The sequence below is a fragment of the Amborella trichopoda genome, chromosome 12, assembly GCF_054954075.1.
Source record: "Amborella trichopoda isolate Santa Cruz 75 chromosome 12, AtrichopodaSantaCruz75HAP2 v2.0, whole genome shotgun sequence".
In the NCBI taxonomy this organism is placed as follows: Eukaryota; Viridiplantae; Streptophyta; class Magnoliopsida; order Amborellales; family Amborellaceae; genus Amborella; species Amborella trichopoda.
Genome location: NC_142347.1, coordinates 8609338 through 8631453, shown reverse-complemented (window position 1 = coordinate 8631453; position 22116 = coordinate 8609338). Strand labels below are relative to the sequence as shown.

Here is a 22116-nt window from a genome sequence, read left to right as displayed (position 1 = left end):
TTAAAACATCTGATCAATGGTGTGATGGAGCCTAGGTAGAAGACTCACATGTCTTCAAGCGACAAGATCCAAAAAATGCTCAGGTAAAGTTTTTGTGGTTCAATTTCTCCTTAAAGATGGAGTAGGATGGTGGTTGATGTGCGTGGGCATTTGCGTAAGCCCATACGCACAGACGTAATTTCTCTTAGAAAAACGCTACTCAGAACACAGTTTTTGTAAAATTAATCTTACATTTTAAACAAAAAACCGAAAAATAATAATAATAATTCTATTCTCAATATTTAACAAGAATCCCCTATATTTCATGCTCGTCTCACTTTTTTTAGAGTGCATTGGTCTGCTGGCTCCCGCGCTTGCACCCCTTGCGTGTGTGTGCGTGTACGTGGGTGACCCCATGTGCCCATGCTGTGTGTGCGTGGATAAAGCGTGCGGTGCAATGTGATGAAAAACTGACAAATTTAAAAGTGAGGTATTATCTACCTTGAACTTTGGGGTCGACTACGTCCGATAGTTTCACTATCTTAGATCTCAAGATAGCATTGCCGTAGAAAGCCCTCCGATCTCGCTCTTGGACTCGGTTTGGTTCCACTCCCTCATGCTCTTTGTCGTGTCGGTTTCCCCTTGAATCACTTGTTGACTCTTACTAGGTGTGTCCTATGTATTCATCAGTTTGGCTCAATTTAGATAGGGATGGTTCGGGTTGTTTCGAGTTTGATTCGAGTAGGTTCAAGTTTGATTTGGGTAGATATGAGTAGGTTCGCGTTTGGTGCGCATAGGCTCAAGTAGATTCGGGTGTGGTTTGGGTAGTCACGAGCTTGGCTAGAAAAGTGGGGTGCGTGTGGGTGTTAAATGGGTTAGCACACCTAGAGTTTGGTAGTGGGTTGCCTATGTTCAAGGGTTGGCTAGACTAGTGGCTAGAGAGAGGGTCAACCGGGATCCAACATATTTCCGGCAGCACCTCCTCTAGGGGGTGGATAGACAAATAGCTAAGGGTACTTGGCGAGCAGCCAAAGAACCCGGAGGAATCCCCATAGGGTCCGACGGGTCAAGCTCGCCCAGGCGCTAGTGTTGGAAGAGCTTCCTTAAGAGGGCTAACCCAGACTAAATGGGTTAGATGGAGGTAGGAGTATGATAGGTCTGGTGTAAGATAGGGTGTAGGGTAGGGAATAGGATATACTATAGTCTAAAGAGTATGGAATGGTAGGGTTTAGGGAGTATGATATGGTATGAAGTACGGTAAAGTGTAGGATTAAGTGTGAGGTATGATGTAGGGTTGAGGGTAGGATATGGAATAGGGTAGGATGTGGGTTTGTTGGTTGGGTCAGGGAGGTATGGTTCAGTTAAGGCTTAGGAAACCCTTGGTTAAGTGTAAATACTTAACTAAGGCTAGCTAATTAAGGTAGTAGAGTTTCAATAACACTCAAAACAAAGGAGATCTTTACTCCTTTTTTTTTCTGAGCCTTTCTTTAACCTTTTAAGCCTTTTTAAAGTTACATGTGATGTGGTTTTATATAGAGCTCCCCATTTGAACTCGAGTGGATCCTCAAAACCATGGGAAATGAGTGAAAGTAAAAATTAAAAAAATAAAGTGAAATTTGGGTAAGGAATAAATGACAAAAAAGGCCATGCCCAAAACTCAAAATTGTCCAATGGGTTCCTCAAAAGGGCCTCTTCCCACCCACATGGCTTGAGGACTTGGTTCGGCTTCTCTAACACCATAACAGCTGATCTCATATTAGGAAAAAGTAAATCGTCTCGAGGCGATCATTTTGATATGTTGTTTACAAAGAACCATAGAGATTGGATGATGTTCTTGATATTTTTGTATTTCATGATTTTTATGCAAACTTTATTTTTCTTCTTTGATCCATTGTTTCGAAAATACCGAGTTTTGTGACTCTGATGTTGGTAAATTGAAGAGGATGTTGACATGATTGTTTTCTATTAAGAATCATATGAAATGACCTCCGATCAGCCAAGTTGTGATTCCGGCAAGTCGTTGAAAAACCATTTTTTCTGTCATCTGAAAAATCATGCCCACTTTTGAGCTTTGGATGAGCACCTGGCCGAACCCTGATCATGATTTTTTTTACATGAAATTGAAGATAATCGAGTTATAATCGAAATGCACCATGTTTGAGCTTGATCCGACCATTGGATATAGAGTTATGATAGTTGGAACGCGAAGAGATCACACAAACTGTTTTTCTTTTCCGCATAAGCATGAACTTTTGTGGACTTCTTTCTAAAATATCTTTTGATCTAGTTGTAGATCATGTCCTTACACGACAATATCATGCTCGTTGAGGAGTATGACATATATAAATTTCAGCTTGATCAGACTTACGGACCATGAGATTCAAGTGTGAAATCTTGAATAGTATAAAAACTTGAAATCTTGAATAGTATAGAAACCTCCCATTTTTTAAAAGCGGGACCTAGGAAGGTCCGTTTGCACTTAAATTCAAGAGTTGGGGGTTTTTCAACCTTATGAGGTCGTCTGCAATAGACTGGAGACCATTTAAGGTAGATTTTTAGGAGTTTTACTGTGGTGCTTATCCGTATACTTGTGGAGCACAATACTCCTTTATTGTACTTTCCTCGTATTTCTTTGTAGCTTTTCTCAATTGGGCTGAAACTTAGGGCTATCTCCAGGGTATTAGGGACCACTCTCGTGCTCTTTCTGGGGCAAAGATGATATCCCATAGGGGCTCTTAAAAAATTGGACTATATTCCACGCGTGTTTCCATAATCTTTTCGGGTGTAGTTAATGCCTGAAAGTCGCAATTGGAACCGCCTTTTTGCTATTCGCATAGGGGGTAGGAGCATCAAAAATACACACAAACATGCATAATATAGTTTTATTTATTTTTCTGTATATGAGATTAAGCCACTTCTCATCATCTTATATTTATAAAAAAAAAAGTAAATAAATAATTTGAAAAAAACATATTTACCAAAAAACTCTTATATCTTGTAGGGGTATTTTTATTTTTTATTTTTTATTTTTTATTGGTGAATTGTTTTTTTTACCGATATAAGTCCTAGAAATTTATGAGAGCCCCAAATTTAAGCTCAACATGGGTAAAAAAATTTGAATAAATAAAATTTATTTTTATTTTCTCAAACTGTGGGACTTGGGAAAATTTGCAATGTAGGAGACTGCTTTTAGATTTCAAAAATAAAATTGGAATCTCTTGCAAATTCCCCTATGTCAAAATACTTTTTAAATGACATGCTCTAAAACTTCCATCATGTCGGAGATACTATTATCTGAGTGTTTTGTCATTTGTCAGAGAAAAAATCAAACGTGACATTTCAAACTTCCTTACTTTGTCCTTAACTTTGCGCATTGTTTTGATTCGCAACGGTATGCCCTTTTGGAAAAACCAGAAGTTTTCAACTGGGAAAAATGTTTTGATAGATAGGGCTATAGCTCTATCATAAGAAGTAAAGCATCACCTCAAAATTCACCAAAAAATATAGTTCTGGAGCGGAAAACCTTCACAACTATCATCTCAATCATGACCATTATCATTATTAAAAAAGCTAGGACTCAAGCCCTACTGTATATTGTAAAACATTATCTAAATTACTCATTTCACCATAAAAAATAAGAGTTCACGGATTCGTTACTTTTCTACATTTTATGAGCTTTGAATTTTAGATTTGGTGTTGGAAGTTAATTTTAAAGCTATCATAGAGATTTCCAATGCCTAAGTGCATTTTAGATAAGGATTCCCAATGAGGCTGTACTTTGTTTTCATAAAGCCTAGGCCTTACATAAAGGTGCTGTTTATATATAGCCGAGGCTCTAAACAATCAAAGTAAAACGCACTTTCAAATAGTGTCGAGAAATGTAGTTTCAATATTGAAATTATGTATGATAGCCTTAAAATATATTTTCATCTTTGATTATAAAATTTAAAGCTTCAAAAATAGTGTAGAATAAGTAGCTCTATGAAAGCTTGAAAATCTTCAAAATTGACGATCCAAAATGCCTTACAAGATACACTATTTTCAAAACTTAAAATATATATATTTTTTCATGTCCATGTATCTTGATGTGATGAATTTGAGGATATAGATCCTATGGGATGGGGGCAATAATCCACGACCAGATTGCATAATTGCTGACCTATTAATTTGGATAACCACGACATCTGCAATTAAAATAACAAGAATAGCAACCGCCTCTTCCAGCTAAACTATAGCTTGAGTGGATTGACTTAGCCACCAAGGTCGCTAATTTTATATACACTCCTGGGGCAGCTTTATTTCACAAGAAAGTTTGGAAATAATGGGGATTTTTAGGTGAATGAAGATGGTAAAATCAGTTTGTCGGACTAACTTTTGGAAAGTAAATTCAACATAATTTTGTCAGGTTGTTTTCCTATAGGTTTTCGATCTCGATAGTTGGTTTGGATATAGGAACTGGACAAGACCACATCGGTTTTAGGATGGTATGGGCCTGGGCTGGTTCTCGCCTAAAACCCCCTAAATATATTTTTCTCTTTTAAGCTTACCTAAAGTTTTTTTAGGTCCCCTATAAATCCTTACCCTAAAAACACCTATTTTAAGTTTTACTTTATCTTATTTGTTTTCAATATTTTTCTGAATCACTAATTTAGACAGACCCAAACCTTATCCGAATTGTTGATCCAGCATTAGAACACGGATATTTCGGGTGAACCTTCCGGCCAAGCAATCAAACACGAATTTTGTAGACATTCTACTACCCAATGCTTTTAGTGTCACACTCAAAACCTAGTCATTAATTTTTCTTGTTTTTATCCCCATCAAAAAGTATTTAAAAACTAAGCCATCCTTCCCCTCTCTCACTCTACCCGCCCTCTCTCTTTCTCTCTACCTGCCCTCTCCTCTTTCTTCTCTATCTGGACTTAGCGTCAGAAGTCCCATAAGACGGCCCAGCAACACACTTTTGTGCTGGACTGAGAAAACATTTGGATCCAATAAAAAATTGTGTAGGACCAGTCACAAGCTCTTGGAAATCCAGAAGCCCTAGACGATGGTGTGTCGGACCGCCTTATGGGGTTTCTTGATTCTAGAAGCTTATGACTGGACTGGTATAAAACTATGCCATACCACCTTATGGGGCTATTGGATTTCCAGAAGCCTATGAGCAATCCGGTACATTTTTGTGCTTGACCCGATATTTTTTTTGCGATTTGGCATAGAAGTGTGCCAAACCATCTTACGGGACTTTTACGGGACTTCTGAAGCTAAGTTGAGAGAGAGAGAGATAAAGAGAGAGAGGTGGCTAGAGCGAGAGGGAAGGTGGACAGAGAGAGAAAGAGGGTGGGTAGAGAGAAAGAGAGACAAGGAGGGAGGATAGAGAGAGAGGGCAAATATAGAGAGAGAAAGAGCAAGGGCTATGGGGGGTATTATTCGTGATTGTTTCGGGAACTCTATTCTCTCTTATGCATAACCTATCGGTAGGGCAACATCGAATCTTGCTGAGATGAGTGCCTTACTCAAAGGTTTACTTATTTTTAAGTACCGTAACTTGAGCATTAATTTCATTGTTAAAGGAGATTCTTTGATCGTAATAAAATGGTATAGGAAAGAGCTGTCAATTCCTTGGGAACTCTGATCTACAAGTCTTGGATATTTCAGCTTCCTTACACATTTCTTTCTCCCAAGTTTTTCTGGAGGCTAATAGGATTGTTGATGCTTTGGCTAAAGGAGGTGTTGGCCTAGACTCTCTTTATTGTCTCTTCTAATGTAATCTTATCTATGAACAATTATTTTTAAGGTGAAATGGATGGTCTAGATAATTCGTTACAATATACACAATTTTTAGAACTTAAAATCCTAGTGTTTTTTCACAACCAATATGTTCAAGCTGACATGATCAATATAAAGGTTTTCCAATGTTTGAATTGTAATTTTCGATAAATTATAAAGTGAGGCTTTTTGATAGGATTGTAGCCCTATCAAACCATTTTCTTTCATTTATAGAGTAAGAAAGAGAATAATAGTGCATAAAAATATGTATTTCAAAATGGGTGCAGTTGGCATACGGATACATCCGTAGGTGTAGAGGTAAAGTGCACCTTCAAATTTTATCATGATATATTTTGATATAATTATCTCAAAATCTATTTTTATATCTAATTATAAAATTTTAAATTTAAAAAATGGTTAAAATCAAGTAGATCTATAAACATATGAAAATCTTGAAAATGGACGGTGTAGATAACATGTTGTAAAATGCATTATTTCTGAGATTTAAAATCTTTTTATTTTTCATAGTCATACATCTCGATGTCGAGATGTTCAATCAAAGGTTTTTGAACATTAAAACTACCTTTTCCGATAGATTTTTTAGCGCATCATAGTTCTACACTATAAAGTTGCATCCTTATATAAACTTTTTCCTTTAAAAAATAAATCGTTTTGAACCAACTTAACTTTAACTAGTGTAACGGGAATTCGGTCAAGTTACTCGTCCTCCCCATACCTCACATACTATACACCATGATGGTAGAGATTATACATGTTACCCGTGCTGTACACCATGCTTGTGGCGGTTCTATACATTAAGGAAAATGTGTATATAAGGTTGCAACCTTATATTATTGAAGTAAGGTGTACCTCAAGAATCCTTAGGGGGGAAGTGTTTCGACATTCGAGAACCCTCTAAGTGATCATCTTGATATCGAGAAGAAAGAACATGAAGAAAAAAAAGATTTCAAGTTCAAAAATAGTGCATCTTGGAACAAGTTATCTGGATCGTCTATTTTTAAGATTTTTAAGTATTTCTTAATTGCTGTATAATTTTTAAAATTTTAAATTTCATATACCTGACGATGTAAAGAGACTTTCGAGCCAATATATGTTTTTTGACATGAAAATGATATTTTTTAATAAAAATTTGAAAAAATTTCAAGATATACCTTAATTTGGTGTGAGATTTTCTCATGAACCTTAAAATTTGAAACATTTCTAATGAAATTAAATGTGTAAGTTTTCTATCGGCTAACCCCCTAAACAGTAGTTACCCACATCAAAGTCATTTTGAGGACCTTGTTTGCCCAAGAGTTTTTACCACTACCAAAGTCATTTTGAGGAACTTGTTTGCCCAACAGTTTTTGCCCACACCAAAGTCATTTTGAGGAACTTGTTTGCCCTTGACAATCATGTAAAGATGCCTACATCCATCTCTCTACCCCAAACCAGCCTCACACACGCACTCTCTCTCTCTCTCTCTCAATCTGAGCTCTGCCCCATATCTTCTCTCTCTACCCCAAACCCTCTCTCTCTTCCCCTTCCAATTTATGCTTTGTACCGTACCCCTTTCTCTCCACTCGAGCCCAACTCTCTCTCTCCCCCCATCTGAGAAAAGAGCATGGACGCAGCTAGAGGCTTGAATGCGATTTTGTGCCAAACACTAAATAACGGTGGAGAGAAAGTGCTAAGGTTGTCACTGTTAAAAGGCACCACATTTGTGTATCTAGAGAGAGAGAGAGAGTTCAAAAGAGCAATGTCCATCCATGTAACTTCGACAAGAAATACCAAGAGAAAAAGATAATGGGTAGAGAGAGGAAGAGAGGGGGGTATGGTGCAAAGCTTAAATTAGGGGAGAGAGAAAAAGAGAGGGGTATGGTGAAAAGCTCAAATTGGGGACGAGAGAGAGAGAGAGAAGGGTATGGTGTAGAGCTGTAAGGGCGACAGAGAGAGTCCTGGGCATGACAGAGAGATGGACGTAGGCGTTCACTTTTTTAAGAAAATTGTTTCATAGAGGCTGGACCGTATGACTACATATGCCATCCAAAGAGTGTAAAGCATCAATCTTAAAGATAGATGCGAGTAGGTGTTCCATCTATAAATAATGGAAATTGACCATCCAAATGTTTTCATAATAAAACTATTATTTTTATTTTTTAAAATCTACTTATTTCTTTATATTCATGATCTCCTTAAAAATTAAATCCAAAAATCTATCTAAAAAATAGATAGGCCTGTATGCAGTTCCCGCATAGAAACCGGGTCCAAAATCTTTTAAGTGTGCACTGTTTCTACACCATAAGCAGGCAACCTTATACAAACCTCACCCATATATTAATTTATTAATTTTAAGACAAAGATGTCGTAATGTAAACCTCCGCCGTTAATTAATTTGTCAAAAAGATGTCAAAAATGGCACCTTATACAAACCTCCCCCATATACTACTTTGTGGACGTGAAAATGGTAATGTAGGTCAGCATACATTGCGCATCTTCCATCTGGTAATGTAGGTCAGCATACATTGCGCATCTTCCATCACGATGGCAGTTCATTTCCTCTAACGCGGAAAGACGTGGCGCCCCGACTCTGTAATTACTCCTCCATGAACTGTCATCCATATCTAAATCGATTGATATCCACATTTATAGGAATCTCATTAAACTATTCTGTTGACTTTTCAGTGTTCACAAGATTACAACACCAATCCACTGTGCTAAACAATAAACAAACAGCTACTTGACGTTTAATTTTCCATATATGATATGATTTCACACCTTTTCCTCATTGAAAAGATGTTTAATTTTCCATTACAGATATGATTTCACTCATTTTCTTCATTGAAAAATATGGAATTGATTCAGTGTATTCAAAATTGTGGAGATGGCTTTATATTTGGATGCGAAGGTGAAGGTGAACTTCAAGGAAATAGGGAGAGAGAGAGATTGGATTCCTGTAATGAAATAGAGAGAGATTGGATTGCTGAAAAGAAATAGAGTCTCAGAGAAACAGAGAAGAACAGAGATATTCGAAAAGAGATTATAAAGAGGGAGATGGGAAGCTCGGCAGACGATGCATCCCACCAGTTATCAATGGCGTTCCCGAGGGTCCTTATCGTCTCCAGAAGAACGGTTCGGAAGAACAAATTTGTAGACTTCGTAGGTTAGTTTATACTCTCTCATTAGAATTTCTTCTCTCTCTCGATTGAAATTGATTCATTTGGGATGGATATGCAGGGGAGTATCATCTAGACTTAATTGTTAACTATGGTGCCGTGCCGGTGATCGTGCCTAGGGTTTCCGGTGTACAAAGCCTTCTTGAGAGCTTTGAGCCCATCCATGGTGTCCTCCTCTGTGAAGGGGAGGACATCGACCCCTCCCACTATGAGATGATCGATGGTCCGGACACTCCGGCCCTCTCTGTGGATGAGCTCCAACATGTACAGTTTCTGCACTCGTCGGACACGGCCATCGACCACGAGAAGGACTCGATAGAGCTACGGCTTGCAAGGCTCTGCGTCGAGCGCAACGTTCCCTACCTTGGTATCTGCCGCGGTTCACAGGTCCCCATATTTTCTTCATGCATGTGTTTTCATGAAACAAAATGGAATTACATCAAAACAATGATTTTTGCCATAATCTTTTGTAGATACAAGATTTTCATGAATGAACAAGAAAATGTTATGGGATTTTGTTACTGAAGCTAGGTGCTTCAACTGTGACTCTTTCTGCTATGGAAATTGAAGAGTGTGATCCTCGTTTTTGTTTATTAATACTACTGTTATTTTTTTCACCATTTTAAATTTTATAAACCCCATGAATGAAGAAAGGGGCTCCAAAATGCCCCTTCACAAAGACTAAAGGTTTCTTTTTTCCCAAATGTTTTCTTTTTTGAAATTCTACAAAATCAAATCACCCACCAAACCAGACTAAAGGGGCCTTCGAAAATGCCTCTGATAACACACCTTCAATGACTTTTCTGGAGCCTGAAAATCAAAATACGGGTCATTGATCGCACCACATCATGACCCCTGCTATTGAGAGTTTCAAAATACAAAGGCATCGAAGAGCATCCTTCATGAGCCTGAAAATTTGAGTGGAATGGTAAACAGGTACTGAACGTGGCGTGCGGGGGTACCCTGTATCAAGATGTAGAGAAAGAGCTCGCGAAGAAGGGGGCTCCCGATGTGAGGCACATGGACTACGACCACTATGACGACCACCGCCACGATGTTAAGGTGGTGCCCAACACACCGCTGCATGAATGGTTCAAAGAATCATTGGGGGAGGGGATGGAAATGAGGGTGAACAGCTATCACCACCAGGGCGTGAGAAGGCTTGCAGATAGATTTGTGCCCATGGCCTATGCACCAGATGGGCTTGTCGAGGCCTTCTATGACCCAGTCGCACACAAGGAGGGCCACTTCATAATGGGCCTGCAATTCCACCCTGAGAGGATGCGGTCAGAATTTGGAAATGGTGAATTCGATTACCCCGGATGTGCCAAGGCCTATCAGGTAAGCAATTGCCTAAATCCCTCACTCGTCTCTCTTCGAATTAGGTAACAGCCAATTTTACCTTCTCTTTCTCTCAAGACTTTCTCTCCTATCTCTTTGTTAGAGGCTTGTATCTGTGTGATCAGGACATGGGAACTTTTCCCCCACCCCACCCCACCCCACCCCACCCCTATATAGGTAGAGCGCTCTCTATATTCGAACGTGTATTGTTTTGCTACATCTTTACTGTTACTCTTTTCTCTTCTTCTTCATATATCACTTATATTTGAATTGAATCGATGGTGTTCGGGATGTGTTCATATATTGATTATATTTGAATTGAATCAATGGTGTTTGGGATGTGTTTTCTCTGGTTTTTCTCTTGCCTTTCCATTATATCGATCGTAATTGAATTGAATGGATGGTCTGTTTAATGGTTTTTCTTTCTCTCTTCATATATGGTGTACTGATGAACTGGATGGATGTGAAGGAATTTGTCAAGGCAGTGATTGCATATGAGAAGAATGCTAGTAATGGTACGGTACCGAGGCCCCTGCGACTGGACGGGGAGATGGAGAAGAAGAGGAAGAAGATTGTTCGTAGCTTCTCTCTCGCTAGGAATCTCTATGCTGCAAGGAATGGGGTGCGATCCGATTTAGAAGCAGGAGCCCAATTCCTTGAGGTAACCTATCCATATCTCCCTGTTTTTTTCTTATTTATTGACACACATTTAGAAACCTAGACACTTCTAAAAATTTGTTGCTGAAATATAACTATAAAAGTATTCGATTTCACTTAAACCAGACATGTATATCCATATCTCAAAACAATTATAAACAATTTTAAAAAATAAGAAATTTATTTGTAATGTGTTGTTTTATGTTTTCTATTATTTTAGCAAAGATTGGAATGGTTTTTTTAGCTATGAATATTTATTTTACATTTTCCCTTCTGTTTTGATAATTTCTAAAATATCACAAATTGCATTTTTCACTATTTTTTTAACCTTATTTAGATGTGTTTTATTTATTTTATTTCAATCATATTTTTCTATTTTCTGAGATTGGTTTTTGTATTTTATTTTTAAGCATTTTTTAACTTTGCCGGATTCTACCCGAGTTAGTTTTCTTGGGCATGGACCGAGTCCCATCCCTGAGTCATGGTTTTGCGCACAGTTTATTCCTTGGTGGTTGTTTTTTGCTTCATGGGTTGTTCTTGACTTCATGTGCGCGGTGTATTGATGTTTAATTTTCTCATTTGGTTCTTGTGGGAACAGTCTAGTGTAATGCTGAGCTTGCAGCAAGAGAAGCGCCTGAAACAGATGGGTGCGACGGTGAGGAATTCGTCATGTTTCGTGGAGAGGATGAAGAAGATGAAGGAGATCGAGAACGCAGCGCGGGAATTGCTGGGGAAAATGTCTATAGATCAACTCTCAGAATTGCTCACCTTCTACCACATGATGGCCAATATTTCCTCTGAGCTTTTCGAGAAGAAGCATATAACCATGTGAAGCATGTATCATCTCCTTTTTCTTTCTTTAGATATTTGTTTTTGTATCTCCAGTAAACTGGTGTATGTTCATTTGGTTCAATTCCAACAGCTGAAAGGGGAGGTCAACACCTGCTATTCATGATTGGGTTCTTGTTTTTTTATTTATTATTTGTTAAAGATATTAAAGATGGCTTCGGGTTATTTTGGTTTTTGTTTTCCTTTAGGGTAATTATGTTGTTGTTTTCTGCTGCCCAGAATTGAATGATAGAGTTGGATGTTTAATTATAAACATATGAAAGTCTAGGAATTAATTGGCATTAAGGTTTCTTTTTTTTGTGCACAGTAAGGCAAAGTCTTAAAAATGCCTATAGGCAAATTGATAAAGTGTTTCACTCTTTCACGGATATACCTAAAAACTGTCAAGATCTACATGAGCCGTGGCGGTCCCCGTACAATTTTTGCGTGAAATAAATCTTGTCACGGACTTGTTATGTCCCTGATAGACCGCAATCAACATGTTATGTCTATGATGGTCTTTAATCCACGCCATCTGAAAAAATTGGACTGCACCTAGCTTTTGGGGGCGAAAATACTGTTCATTTTTTCTTATAGATGTTTTGTAGTCTCTTCCTATTGGAAAAAAAAAAAAAAATCTATAGAAAATGAGAATTTATTTCAGGATCTTTATCGTTTTTTTTGGAGTACTTCCTCATAAACCTAGAGAGAGGATATATTTGCTCACCATTTATTTTAATTACAATTTATTTTCTTCCATATCCCTATATCAAAGAAATAGAAGCCCTTTGTTTTATATCACAGGGTAAGCACCTTACTGGTCATATTTTGTCTTTCATATTTCAATCATTTTAGTTTTACATTTATTGACATATCAATCATAAGCATGCCTCCGAACCATTATTCGTAAAATCATCTGATTTAATTTCTAACCACCACGTTAGATCTGAATCGGGCAATGGCCGGTTTCGATTTTTAGTGGTTAGGGTGATTAATCAGTATTTTTTTAAAAAAATTCAAACAAATGTATATAAATTTTCAAAAATAAGGAATTTGATTTTAATGTATTTTTAAATATTTGGTAAAGATTAAAAGTTGTTTTGATCATTAATACTCAATTTTATATTTTCCCATCTTTTTTAGAAAATTTTAAAAATAGCCATTGTATAATATAAAATGAGTTAAAATCAATTTGTTTTCATTATTTTTCAACTTCATTTGAATGTGTTATGTTTTAATCATTTTTTATATGTTTTTCATATTTTAGTAGATTTTTTTGGTATTTTTTTCCAACAATTTTTTGATCGACAGGGACTTGCCTGGTTAGAGCGGTTGAATTGGCCAGTTTACCGGTTAAGCCGGTTAAACCGCTTCCAAGCTATGTCTGGTTAATCGTTTCGGTTCGATTTTGTGAACTCTGCTCCCAACACTCCCAACAAAATGTGAAGGACATTAATTCAATGGCCTAGTCATTTCGAGCCTGAAGCTAGTTTTGTGAACTGATCCATGTATTAAAATCCATATTCTTCTTGTGAGTTTTTTCTCGTGTGTATTATATTTGGGGTCACGTGTTACGCTTATTGGAACAGAATGAGCATCACATTCCTAGAATGAACTTTCAAACCCATAACTCATAGTTTCATACAAGGTTCATGCTTAGGTTATCAAAGTCAATCCACTATGTGACTCGAGATTCTCAGATTGTAGCAGATTACATGTGCACCATTGAGGACATGCACTCTGGTAGATACAGGTGTCTGGGCTCACGCTTAGGTTATCAAAGTCAATCCACTATTTGGCTCAAGACTCCCGTAGTGGATTATAGGTGCACTCTTGAGGACATACACTCTGGGGAATACATGTGTCTTCTCTTGGCACATGTGCATATCTTGTCCAAGTTGATCGGATTTGGAAGAGTGGCTTCCATTGTACTGGATTACAAGTTTGTGGCTTCCATTGTACTGGATTACAAGTTTACCCCTGAGGATATGCACTCTGGTGGATACAAAGGTCCTCTGTCGGCAAATGTGCAATCTTGTCCTAGTTGATCAGCAGTGGAAGGGTGGCTTCCCATTCGTGACTGTAAATGTATGTGCCATGAGTTGCTCATCCACTCTTAATCTTCAAGATTGACGACCTTGCATAGATGATTGCACTTTGGGGAAGAAAAGGATGCCTAGGAATTTCACATCTAGGGTTTTTTTTATGAGTGAAGATGATTGATTTTAGGGCATATTTTGGGAATATTTTTAAAATGGGGAATTTGGGATCTAGGGCATATTTTGGGTATATTCTAGGGTTCGACTATGGTTTGAGTGTGGATTATGACTAAGCGTGCCTTATGATTGGGACAGTGAGCTCTAGAAATTAAAATTTTCAAAATAAAATTTAACTCGAAGGGAGGGGGGAGGGGGGTTGTCTAAGATATGGACACCAATGATGTGGATGCAATGTGGTTACCAATGCTATGGACCATTGTTAGAAAAACCGGGCGATCTAACAGCTAACTGCCCGGTTAGATCGGAACCGGCTAGTGGCCGATTCCGGCTTTGGGCAGTTTGGTGATCGACAAGTATTTAAAAAAAACTTAAAAAAAAAATAAATATAAAATCTCAAAAATAAGTAATTTGGTTTGTAATGTATTTTTTCATATTCATTACATTATGGTAAAGATTAAAATTAATTTTGTCATTAATATTTACTTTAATTCAAAAAACTATTTGTTAAAATCTATTTTTTCATTAATTTCTAATTTCATTTAAATGTATAGTGTTTTAATCATTCTTTATATGTTTTTCATATTTTAGTAGATTTGTTTTGTATTTTTTTTATTTTTCAACATTTTTTTCTTGATCGTCCAGGACTTGCCCGGTCAGAAAGGTTGAATTGGCGGGTTTATTGATTAAGCCAGTTAAACCACTTCCAGGCCCATATCCGATTAACCACTCTAGTTCAATTTGATTAACACTGCTATGGACAAGGCCTCTGGTAACTAGGAAAACAATTCTTTAGAGCAGATCAACCCCGATTAGCGAGATTTTTCGATACCAACATTTAGGTGCACAGTGACGGCGCCAGAGACCTTAGCATTGAATTCTCACTCGGCGTATAAGTGCATCAAGTTGAGAAACTCTGATCCAGGAAGTTCCCAAATCCACTTCCTTTGTAAGTACTTTGTTACTTAGATATAGATAAAACCCAAGTTGTTCTTTATGTTTGCCGGCTTACTCTTGTTTAACTTCTTTACTTGGAGTCAATTAAAATTAAAGCGTGCACACACAATAAAGTAGACATAACAACTTTGTAGTTTCCATTAGGAAATTTCTTCCCATAGTTTGATATGCTTTAAATTTTCATTTTTGCAGTTTAAATCTTTGTTCATTCGCTGTTACCAACCACCACGAGTCAACAAAAAATCATTTTGGTACGATCGGTTGTCATCCCCATCTTAAGGGCATGCTCCATGCTCAGTTGCTGTAGTTTCCCACTTTGGTGTTTAGGAGCCAAGAGGTAGCCTAGATAATTTTATTTTTAGGGATTTTTGGGCATATGGGATATTATCCTATTTCTAGGGGAAATTTAAATTTTCTCAAAGGCTCCTGATCAAAGTATCTAACCCTTTGCAAATGAGGGCTCATGGGTTTATATGGAAGGTTCAGGAAATATGAGTCGAAAATCATTAGTCAGGGTCATAGGGGGTAGATTATCTAAAGATCGCCTGGGCTCGGGGAAAACTGACGATTTTGAGGGGTGTAAATTAGGGAAGTATCATGCATTTTCCCTTGGACATCTTCTGTCCCATTCATCCATCCAATTCCACCCTGTTTAGTGCAAATTTTTTCGATTTTTTGTACAAATTTCTTCCAAGATTTCATAGATCATCTTGCCATGATCATTTTTCAACAAATACGAATAAAAAACTCCAAGACTTGAAGGACTTATGATTAAATTTGTTAACTTGCATCAACACTTGAAGAGCTTCTACGCTTAGCTTAAATTCCTTTGAATTTTAATTTGTTTTTATTTGGCAATCTATAACCACGAAATTGTGAGGAATCATCCTTCAATGTTTGAGAATAAAACTTTAATAAAGAACTCCAAGAATCAAGGAGTTATAATGGCCATTTTTGCAAAATTCAGCCATCTCCATTTTTTGGGCAATTTCTTTCTATGATCTGACCCCTAATTTGGTTTTAAATCCTATAAATCATAAGGATGTTTAGGATGTGAGTGAAATCATATATGCAAAATTTCAGCTCAGAACGCTTCATGGTTTGTGAGATTTAGGTTAAAAAGTGGATCAAGGTCACGGCGACTGCTACACATGAAACCATTTGTAATCCCATATACTTCTTTTGTTCCGATCTACCTATGATCCATGTTAGGAACCCCATCAACATTTATATGAACTAAAACTTTTGTGTTGGAGAACAAAATAATCAAAATTTCAACACATTGGGTTATTGGACTCAAGATATGATTAAATCCTAAAGGACAAGAAATTCACTATGTTCCTGGAAATTGCTCTTCATTTGCTAGTGCATGTCCACAAAATGGTCTTTCCTTCTGAAATTGGTGGTCAGTTGATGGTCTGCCAAAGAGTTATTTGAAAATGGTACTTTTCGATGTCAGATTGGGCTCAAATGTCGAACCTAGCCAAGGATTTCTCAAAGTTCCTTTATAAATTTGGGGTTGATTTGGGGTTGGATCTCTCCCTCTATGATCTTCAACTTTATGCGCTTATACTCGGTCATCCTTTATCGGATTGAACTGATTTTTAAAAGATGCCCTTGGAACTCGTTATTGTAAAATTTAGAACTCTCATATAAACTATCTGGGGGCGGTCTAGGGTCATATGTTCACCCATAAGACCATGCAACTAACTCAGATTTCTTTCATTTACACCTGGAGTTAACTTTGCTCATTAGGGTCTACAAATTCTAAAACGATTATGAGGAGGCTTTCACCTGTCCAGTTTTTGGTGATTTTGGCGATATTCTAACAATTATCATGTCAAGAGTTTATTTGGCCAGTCGACCCTATGCATTGCAATTGCTGGTTCACCATATAGATTTATTATCATATTTCTCCCATTTATCTGGCAAATAGGGTTGAGAATTTACTCGATCTGGATTCGAAACCCAGAATTCGGATCCTTTTCAAATCCGGGTACAGATCCAAGATTTGGATCCGAAATTTAATGGATCTGATCCAGATCCGACCCAGTTTTTAAAAATAATATAATTTATATTATACATACATATTTATAAGTTTATATATATATATATATATATATATATATATATATATATATAATATAATATAAATATAATGTAATATAATATATTTTAATATATAAGGTGTGGTTTCTATATAGTCGAGGCTCTAAACAATCAAAGTAGAGTCCACATTTAAATAGTGTCGAGAATTGTGGTTTCAACATTGAAAATATTTGTGATAGCTTTAATATATTTTCATCTCTAATTATAAAATTTAAAGCTTTAAAAATAGTGTAGATCAAGCAGATCTACAAAAACTTGAACATCTTGAAATTTGACAATTCAAAAATGCATTACAAGATGTACTATTTTCAAAACTTAAAATCCATTTTTTTCTCATGTCCATGTATATTGATGTAGAGATGATTGATTTGAGGATATTTGGGCATCAAAACAACCTCTTCTAACGAAATTTTTGAGGAAGTCTCCAATTTGATTGTTTAGAGCCTTGGCTCTATGTAAACTTTTCCCTCATACGTATAACACTTTTAAATTTTAGAAGATTTAATCCCCACCGTATATTAATTGAAGATGAGCAGTGGGGATCCCCTCTTTCTCTAAACCAAACACACACTTAGCCACTTCGGGTTTCTACCAGCCCATTCTCTGTCGCCGCTCCCTGTGCTCCATCGCCATGAATACCCTCTTCCTTGCATAACTCCATTCCATTTCAGGAATAAGAAGAAAAACAGGTCTCTCTCTCCTAAACGATTTGTACACATATGGCCATGAAAGATAGCAAGCCATGAATGACCCCTTACTTGCGCATCAGTCATGTTCAGCACAGTGAAAGAAAAAGAAAGTGACACATGGTAGGGTGAAGCAAATCCCTTTGGATTTTTGAGATGAAAGAAGAATACAATGGACTTACAGAAATAATGGAGTTGTTGAGGGGATTTTGGAGAGTTCTCAAGCCGTACTGACCACTTTTTGGCCTTGGAATTCAAAGGTTTCTATGCTTCATGGTGTCATATTTCTTTGGACTTCTTTATCTTGATATCAGAGCCTTTAATTGGGGTTTCTTGTTGGGCAGACAGCAAGGGTATCTGAGATACAATGCTAAAAAATATTAGCCTGAGAAAGAGACGACTGATTTCACGGAGGTGGAGAAGAGTGGGTGTGATTTGTATGATGGGTCTTGGGTTTGGATGAGTCTTTACCTCTGTATCAGTCGAGGGATTGCCCTCATCAATGATGGGTTTCACTGCCGGATAACCTCTATACCAAGGGGAGAAGGTGTTAAACACACAAAAGGCATAGGAAAAAAATTCCTATCTATTGACCATTATTAACATGTATAGATAATATAACCGGAGGTAACTTGCACTATAAGTTATTTGTACAGCAAGTTAACTTGCATAGCAAGTTAATGTACACAACAAGATAATTTACAAGATCTTCAACTATTTCTACACTTCCCTGCAAACTGAGGTTGGTTGAACAATATTAATTTGTTAATGAGATAGTCATGACGAGCACGAGACATTACCTTGGTAAAAATATATGTAATTTGTTGTTGTGATGGAATATCTGGGAGTGTAACTTCTCCAGTTAGGAAATTTTTACAAATGAAATGACAATCAACTTCTATATGCTTTGTGCGGTCATGGAACATTGGATTTGATGCAATACAATGGTGTAGGAGTTCGATGAAGAGTACCTCTCAACTAAGTAATTTTACTGCAAGCTGAGGATATTGCTTGGTAATCAACTTCTGCAGAAGATTTCGACACAGTTTGTTGTTTCTTACATTTCCATGAAATGAGAGAATTTCCAAGAAATATACACCACCCAGTGGTCGTGCATCAAGTATCTAGGCAGCCTGCCCAATCTGCATCAACATAAGCTCGTAACTAGAGAGAAGAGTTAGAGGAGAAGAATAAGTCTCTATGGCATGTACCCCATAGATAACGAAAGATACAATGAAACACTGAGAGGTGAATGCGATAAGGATCTGTAACAAATTGGTTAACGACCTGTACTGCATGAGATATATCAAGACGAGTCATAGTGAGAAGTAGACTGCCAACCAGTTTTCTATAATGAGTGAGATTTGGAAGTTTGGCTCTATCATCTATTCTATATTTTACATTCACCTCTATTGGTGTATCCACCGGTTTATCATCAGATAAGTTAGCCAATTTGATCAAGTATTTGGTGTACTTCTTTTTGTTAATTATGTATTTGTTAGGGAAATAATGAATCTATAGGCCAAGAAAGAAAATCAACAGACCCAGCTCTTTCATTTTAAATGAGTGACCGAGAAGCTCTTTCAAGTGTCATATATTATCAAGGTTGTCTCATGTGATGAGAATATCATCAACATATAAGACAATGATTATTATCCCTAAAGAACAATAGTGAGTACGTAACGAATAGTCATGAGCATTTTATTTCAACTTAACGTTCAGAATGACAGGTCGAAACCATTTAAACCAGGCTCTTGGAGCTTGTTTTAAGCCATGCAAGGATTTTTTTCAAGTGACATCCCATAGACTTATCATGGCAATACCCAGGAGAAGGTCGCATATATCTCTTTCAAATGTTCATGAAGAAATGCATTTTTCACATCCATCTGAGATATAGTCCACTGACGAATAGTTGAGAGGGCAATTATGGTATGTACAGTAGTCATTTTAGCAACATGAGTAAATGTCTCATCATAGTCTATGTCATACTCCTGTTTGTAACCTTGAGTAACTAGTCGTGCTTTATATCGCTCAATCTTTCTATCAGATTGAAATTTCATGGAAAATACCCATTTACACTAATAATAGATATGTCAAGAGGGCATAGTAGAAGATCCCAAATATCATTTTCCAACATGACACTTATTTCTACATCTATGACATCTTTCTAACATGGCATAATCAAGGCTTACTGGTAGGTGGAAGGAATATCAACTAAATCTAAAAGAGCAAATAATGATCTAGGAAGTAAACAAAGATCTAGGTCTTTGGGAGGAATCTCAATAGTATCAAAAAAAGTAAACAAAGCTCTAGATTGTAGCAAAAAGTGAAAATCATAAAGAGAAAGGCCATATCAATCAGGTGGGTGAGTTACACGTAAAGAACGTCGTAATTGGATACAGTTATTAACAGAAACAGTATTAGGAGAAAAGATGGAGGAAAAAGAATCACTTATAGGTATGGCGGAGGTTTGATCTTGCTCTGGTTGGTGAGATGGAGTAGGTATGGATTCGTTTTGTTAGCCTTGATATTGATGCTCCAAAAGTTGTGATGATTTATCAATGGTGTTGGCATCTAAGAAATCTGGAAAGAAAGGAGCAGAGGACCCTATTGATTTAGCAATTAAAGAGTAATAAAATATGCTTTCTATAAAGATGACATTGCGATAAACACGTATAACATAGAAATCCCTTTTGGTCGAGACAATAATCCACAAAAACACAAGTGACTGCTTGAACAAAAAAATTGTTCATTCATGATGAGGAAGATGAGCAAAATAGACACATCAAAAAACATGCAAGAGAGAATAATTAGGATGAACATGAAATAATGATTAATATGGAGATTTTTTATACAAAACCGATGATGGGATGCGATTTATGAGATAAACAACTGTTGATGTAGCTTCAACCCAAAAACTATGAGGATTACGAGAGTTATGCATAAGGATCCTAACAACTTTTAGGACATGAGGCTTTTTCCTTTCAACTATACCATTATGTTGTGGAGTATAGAGACATATTTTCTGTGATTTAATACCCTTAGTTTTAAAAAAGTCTAAAAAATAATGTGATAAGTATTCCCCCTAGAGTTTGACCGAAAGATTTTCACTTTTGTATCAAATTGAGTTGCAATAATGGATAAAAACGTTTTAAAATGGGAAAACACTTCAGATTTGTGGTACATAAAGTATATCCAAGAATAACATGTCCAATCATCAATGAGAAAAAAAAAAAACTTATATCCCATTCTGGATAAAATTGGAGCAGGACCCCATATATCACTATGAATAAAATGAAAATGTGCAGTTGTTTTATCTACTCGGATCAGAAAATCCAAACTGATGATTTTATTCAAAGAACAACTAATACAAGATTTATTGATAGAATTTAAAGCAAGTGTTTTATTGGGCAATGAACTAGAACAAAACAAGTATTTAATTTATTTGCATTCGGATGACCAAGTCTCTGATGCCGTATATGCCATAGTTTATTAAAAACAGAAAAATCAGAATCCGATGGAGAAAAAAAAGAAGCATCACGATTGGGTTTCTCAAACTCCAAGGCAAACAAACGACCAATTCTACGCTATTTCCCTTTCACTGTCCTAGTGCGTAGGTCATGTATCATACAACTATCACGAGAAAATTGAACATTGTAACCATCATCGACAAGTTGGCCCACAAAGTTAGATTAACAGTTAATTTAGGAACCAAGAGAACATTGCGTAAATAAAAAGGTATACCAGGGGAGATAGAGAGAATATTCCCAAGAGGTTTGCAATATGTAAAAAAACATTTCTTCTTGCAATGGGATATTAAATGACCATACTCTTTACATTCATAATATTGCAGCATAGATGGGCCTTTTTGTGATGACTTTCATCTCGCCAGTTGAGCCACAAGGACAAACTGTATATCCTTCTTTCCCTCAATGATGGCTTGTGTTGTAATTCTCATCTCCTCACGAAGTAATTCATCAAGAATGGCATCCATAATGGCTGATATTTCACGATTCAAAATAATGGCTCGAATGATATCATAGTTTGGGCGCAACTTCATTAGAAACTGTATCACTTTTTTATCTCCTTTAATCTTTTAATGCAACAAGCACCGGTGATAGCCTTCAAGTTTACAAATTCATATTCTATCCACAAGTTCATAATACCAGCATATTATTCCTGGATGTTTTTCTACCCTTGTCTATAGGTAAGCATATCATACTCAATTTAGAAGTATCTTACAAGATTTGATTGTTGATAAACATTTTCCAAACATTCTCACATTTTCTTCGTAGTGCGGCAACCTCTCATTGGCCGTCCAATGTCCAGATCTACAAAGCCGAGGATCCATGAGACAATTTTTGCATTGTTGAACTTCTATTGTTGAGTATCTTTAGT

At 36.7% G+C, this 22116-nt stretch overlaps 1 protein-coding gene and 1 long non-coding RNA gene across 3 annotated transcripts; one reads left to right on the top strand and one right to left on the bottom strand.

The window, feature by feature from the left end:
* The first annotated feature begins 8257 nt into the window (after positions 1–8257).
* Positions 8258–11936, top strand: LOC18445589 (putative glutamine amidotransferase GAT1_2.1). Of its 2 annotated transcripts, none has more exons than XM_088852652.1 (5): positions 8258–8911; positions 8986–9291; positions 9861–10265; positions 10735–10926; positions 11521–11936. In XM_088852652.1, the coding sequence occupies exons 3-5, from the start codon at positions 9945–9947 to the stop codon at positions 11752–11754; spliced, it is 747 nt and encodes a 248-aa protein (XP_088708778.1). In that variant the 5' UTR covers positions 8258–8911; positions 8986–9291; positions 9861–9944; the 3' UTR covers positions 11755–11936. The 2 variants fall into 2 exon arrangements, with proteins under 2 accessions (XP_088708778.1, XP_020529943.1); XM_020674284.2 differs by having other exon boundaries at positions 8452–8911; positions 8986–9311.
* A 5362-nt stretch (positions 11937–17298) lies between these two features.
* LOC148779421 (uncharacterized) lies at positions 17299–18322 on the bottom strand. The gene is made up of 2 exons (XR_016045168.1): positions 18190–18322; positions 17299–18075 (listed from the first exon to the last, which is right to left on the bottom strand). It is a non-coding gene; the product is annotated as an uncharacterized LOC148779421 (long non-coding RNA).
* Positions 18323–22116: the final 3794 nt, after the last annotated feature.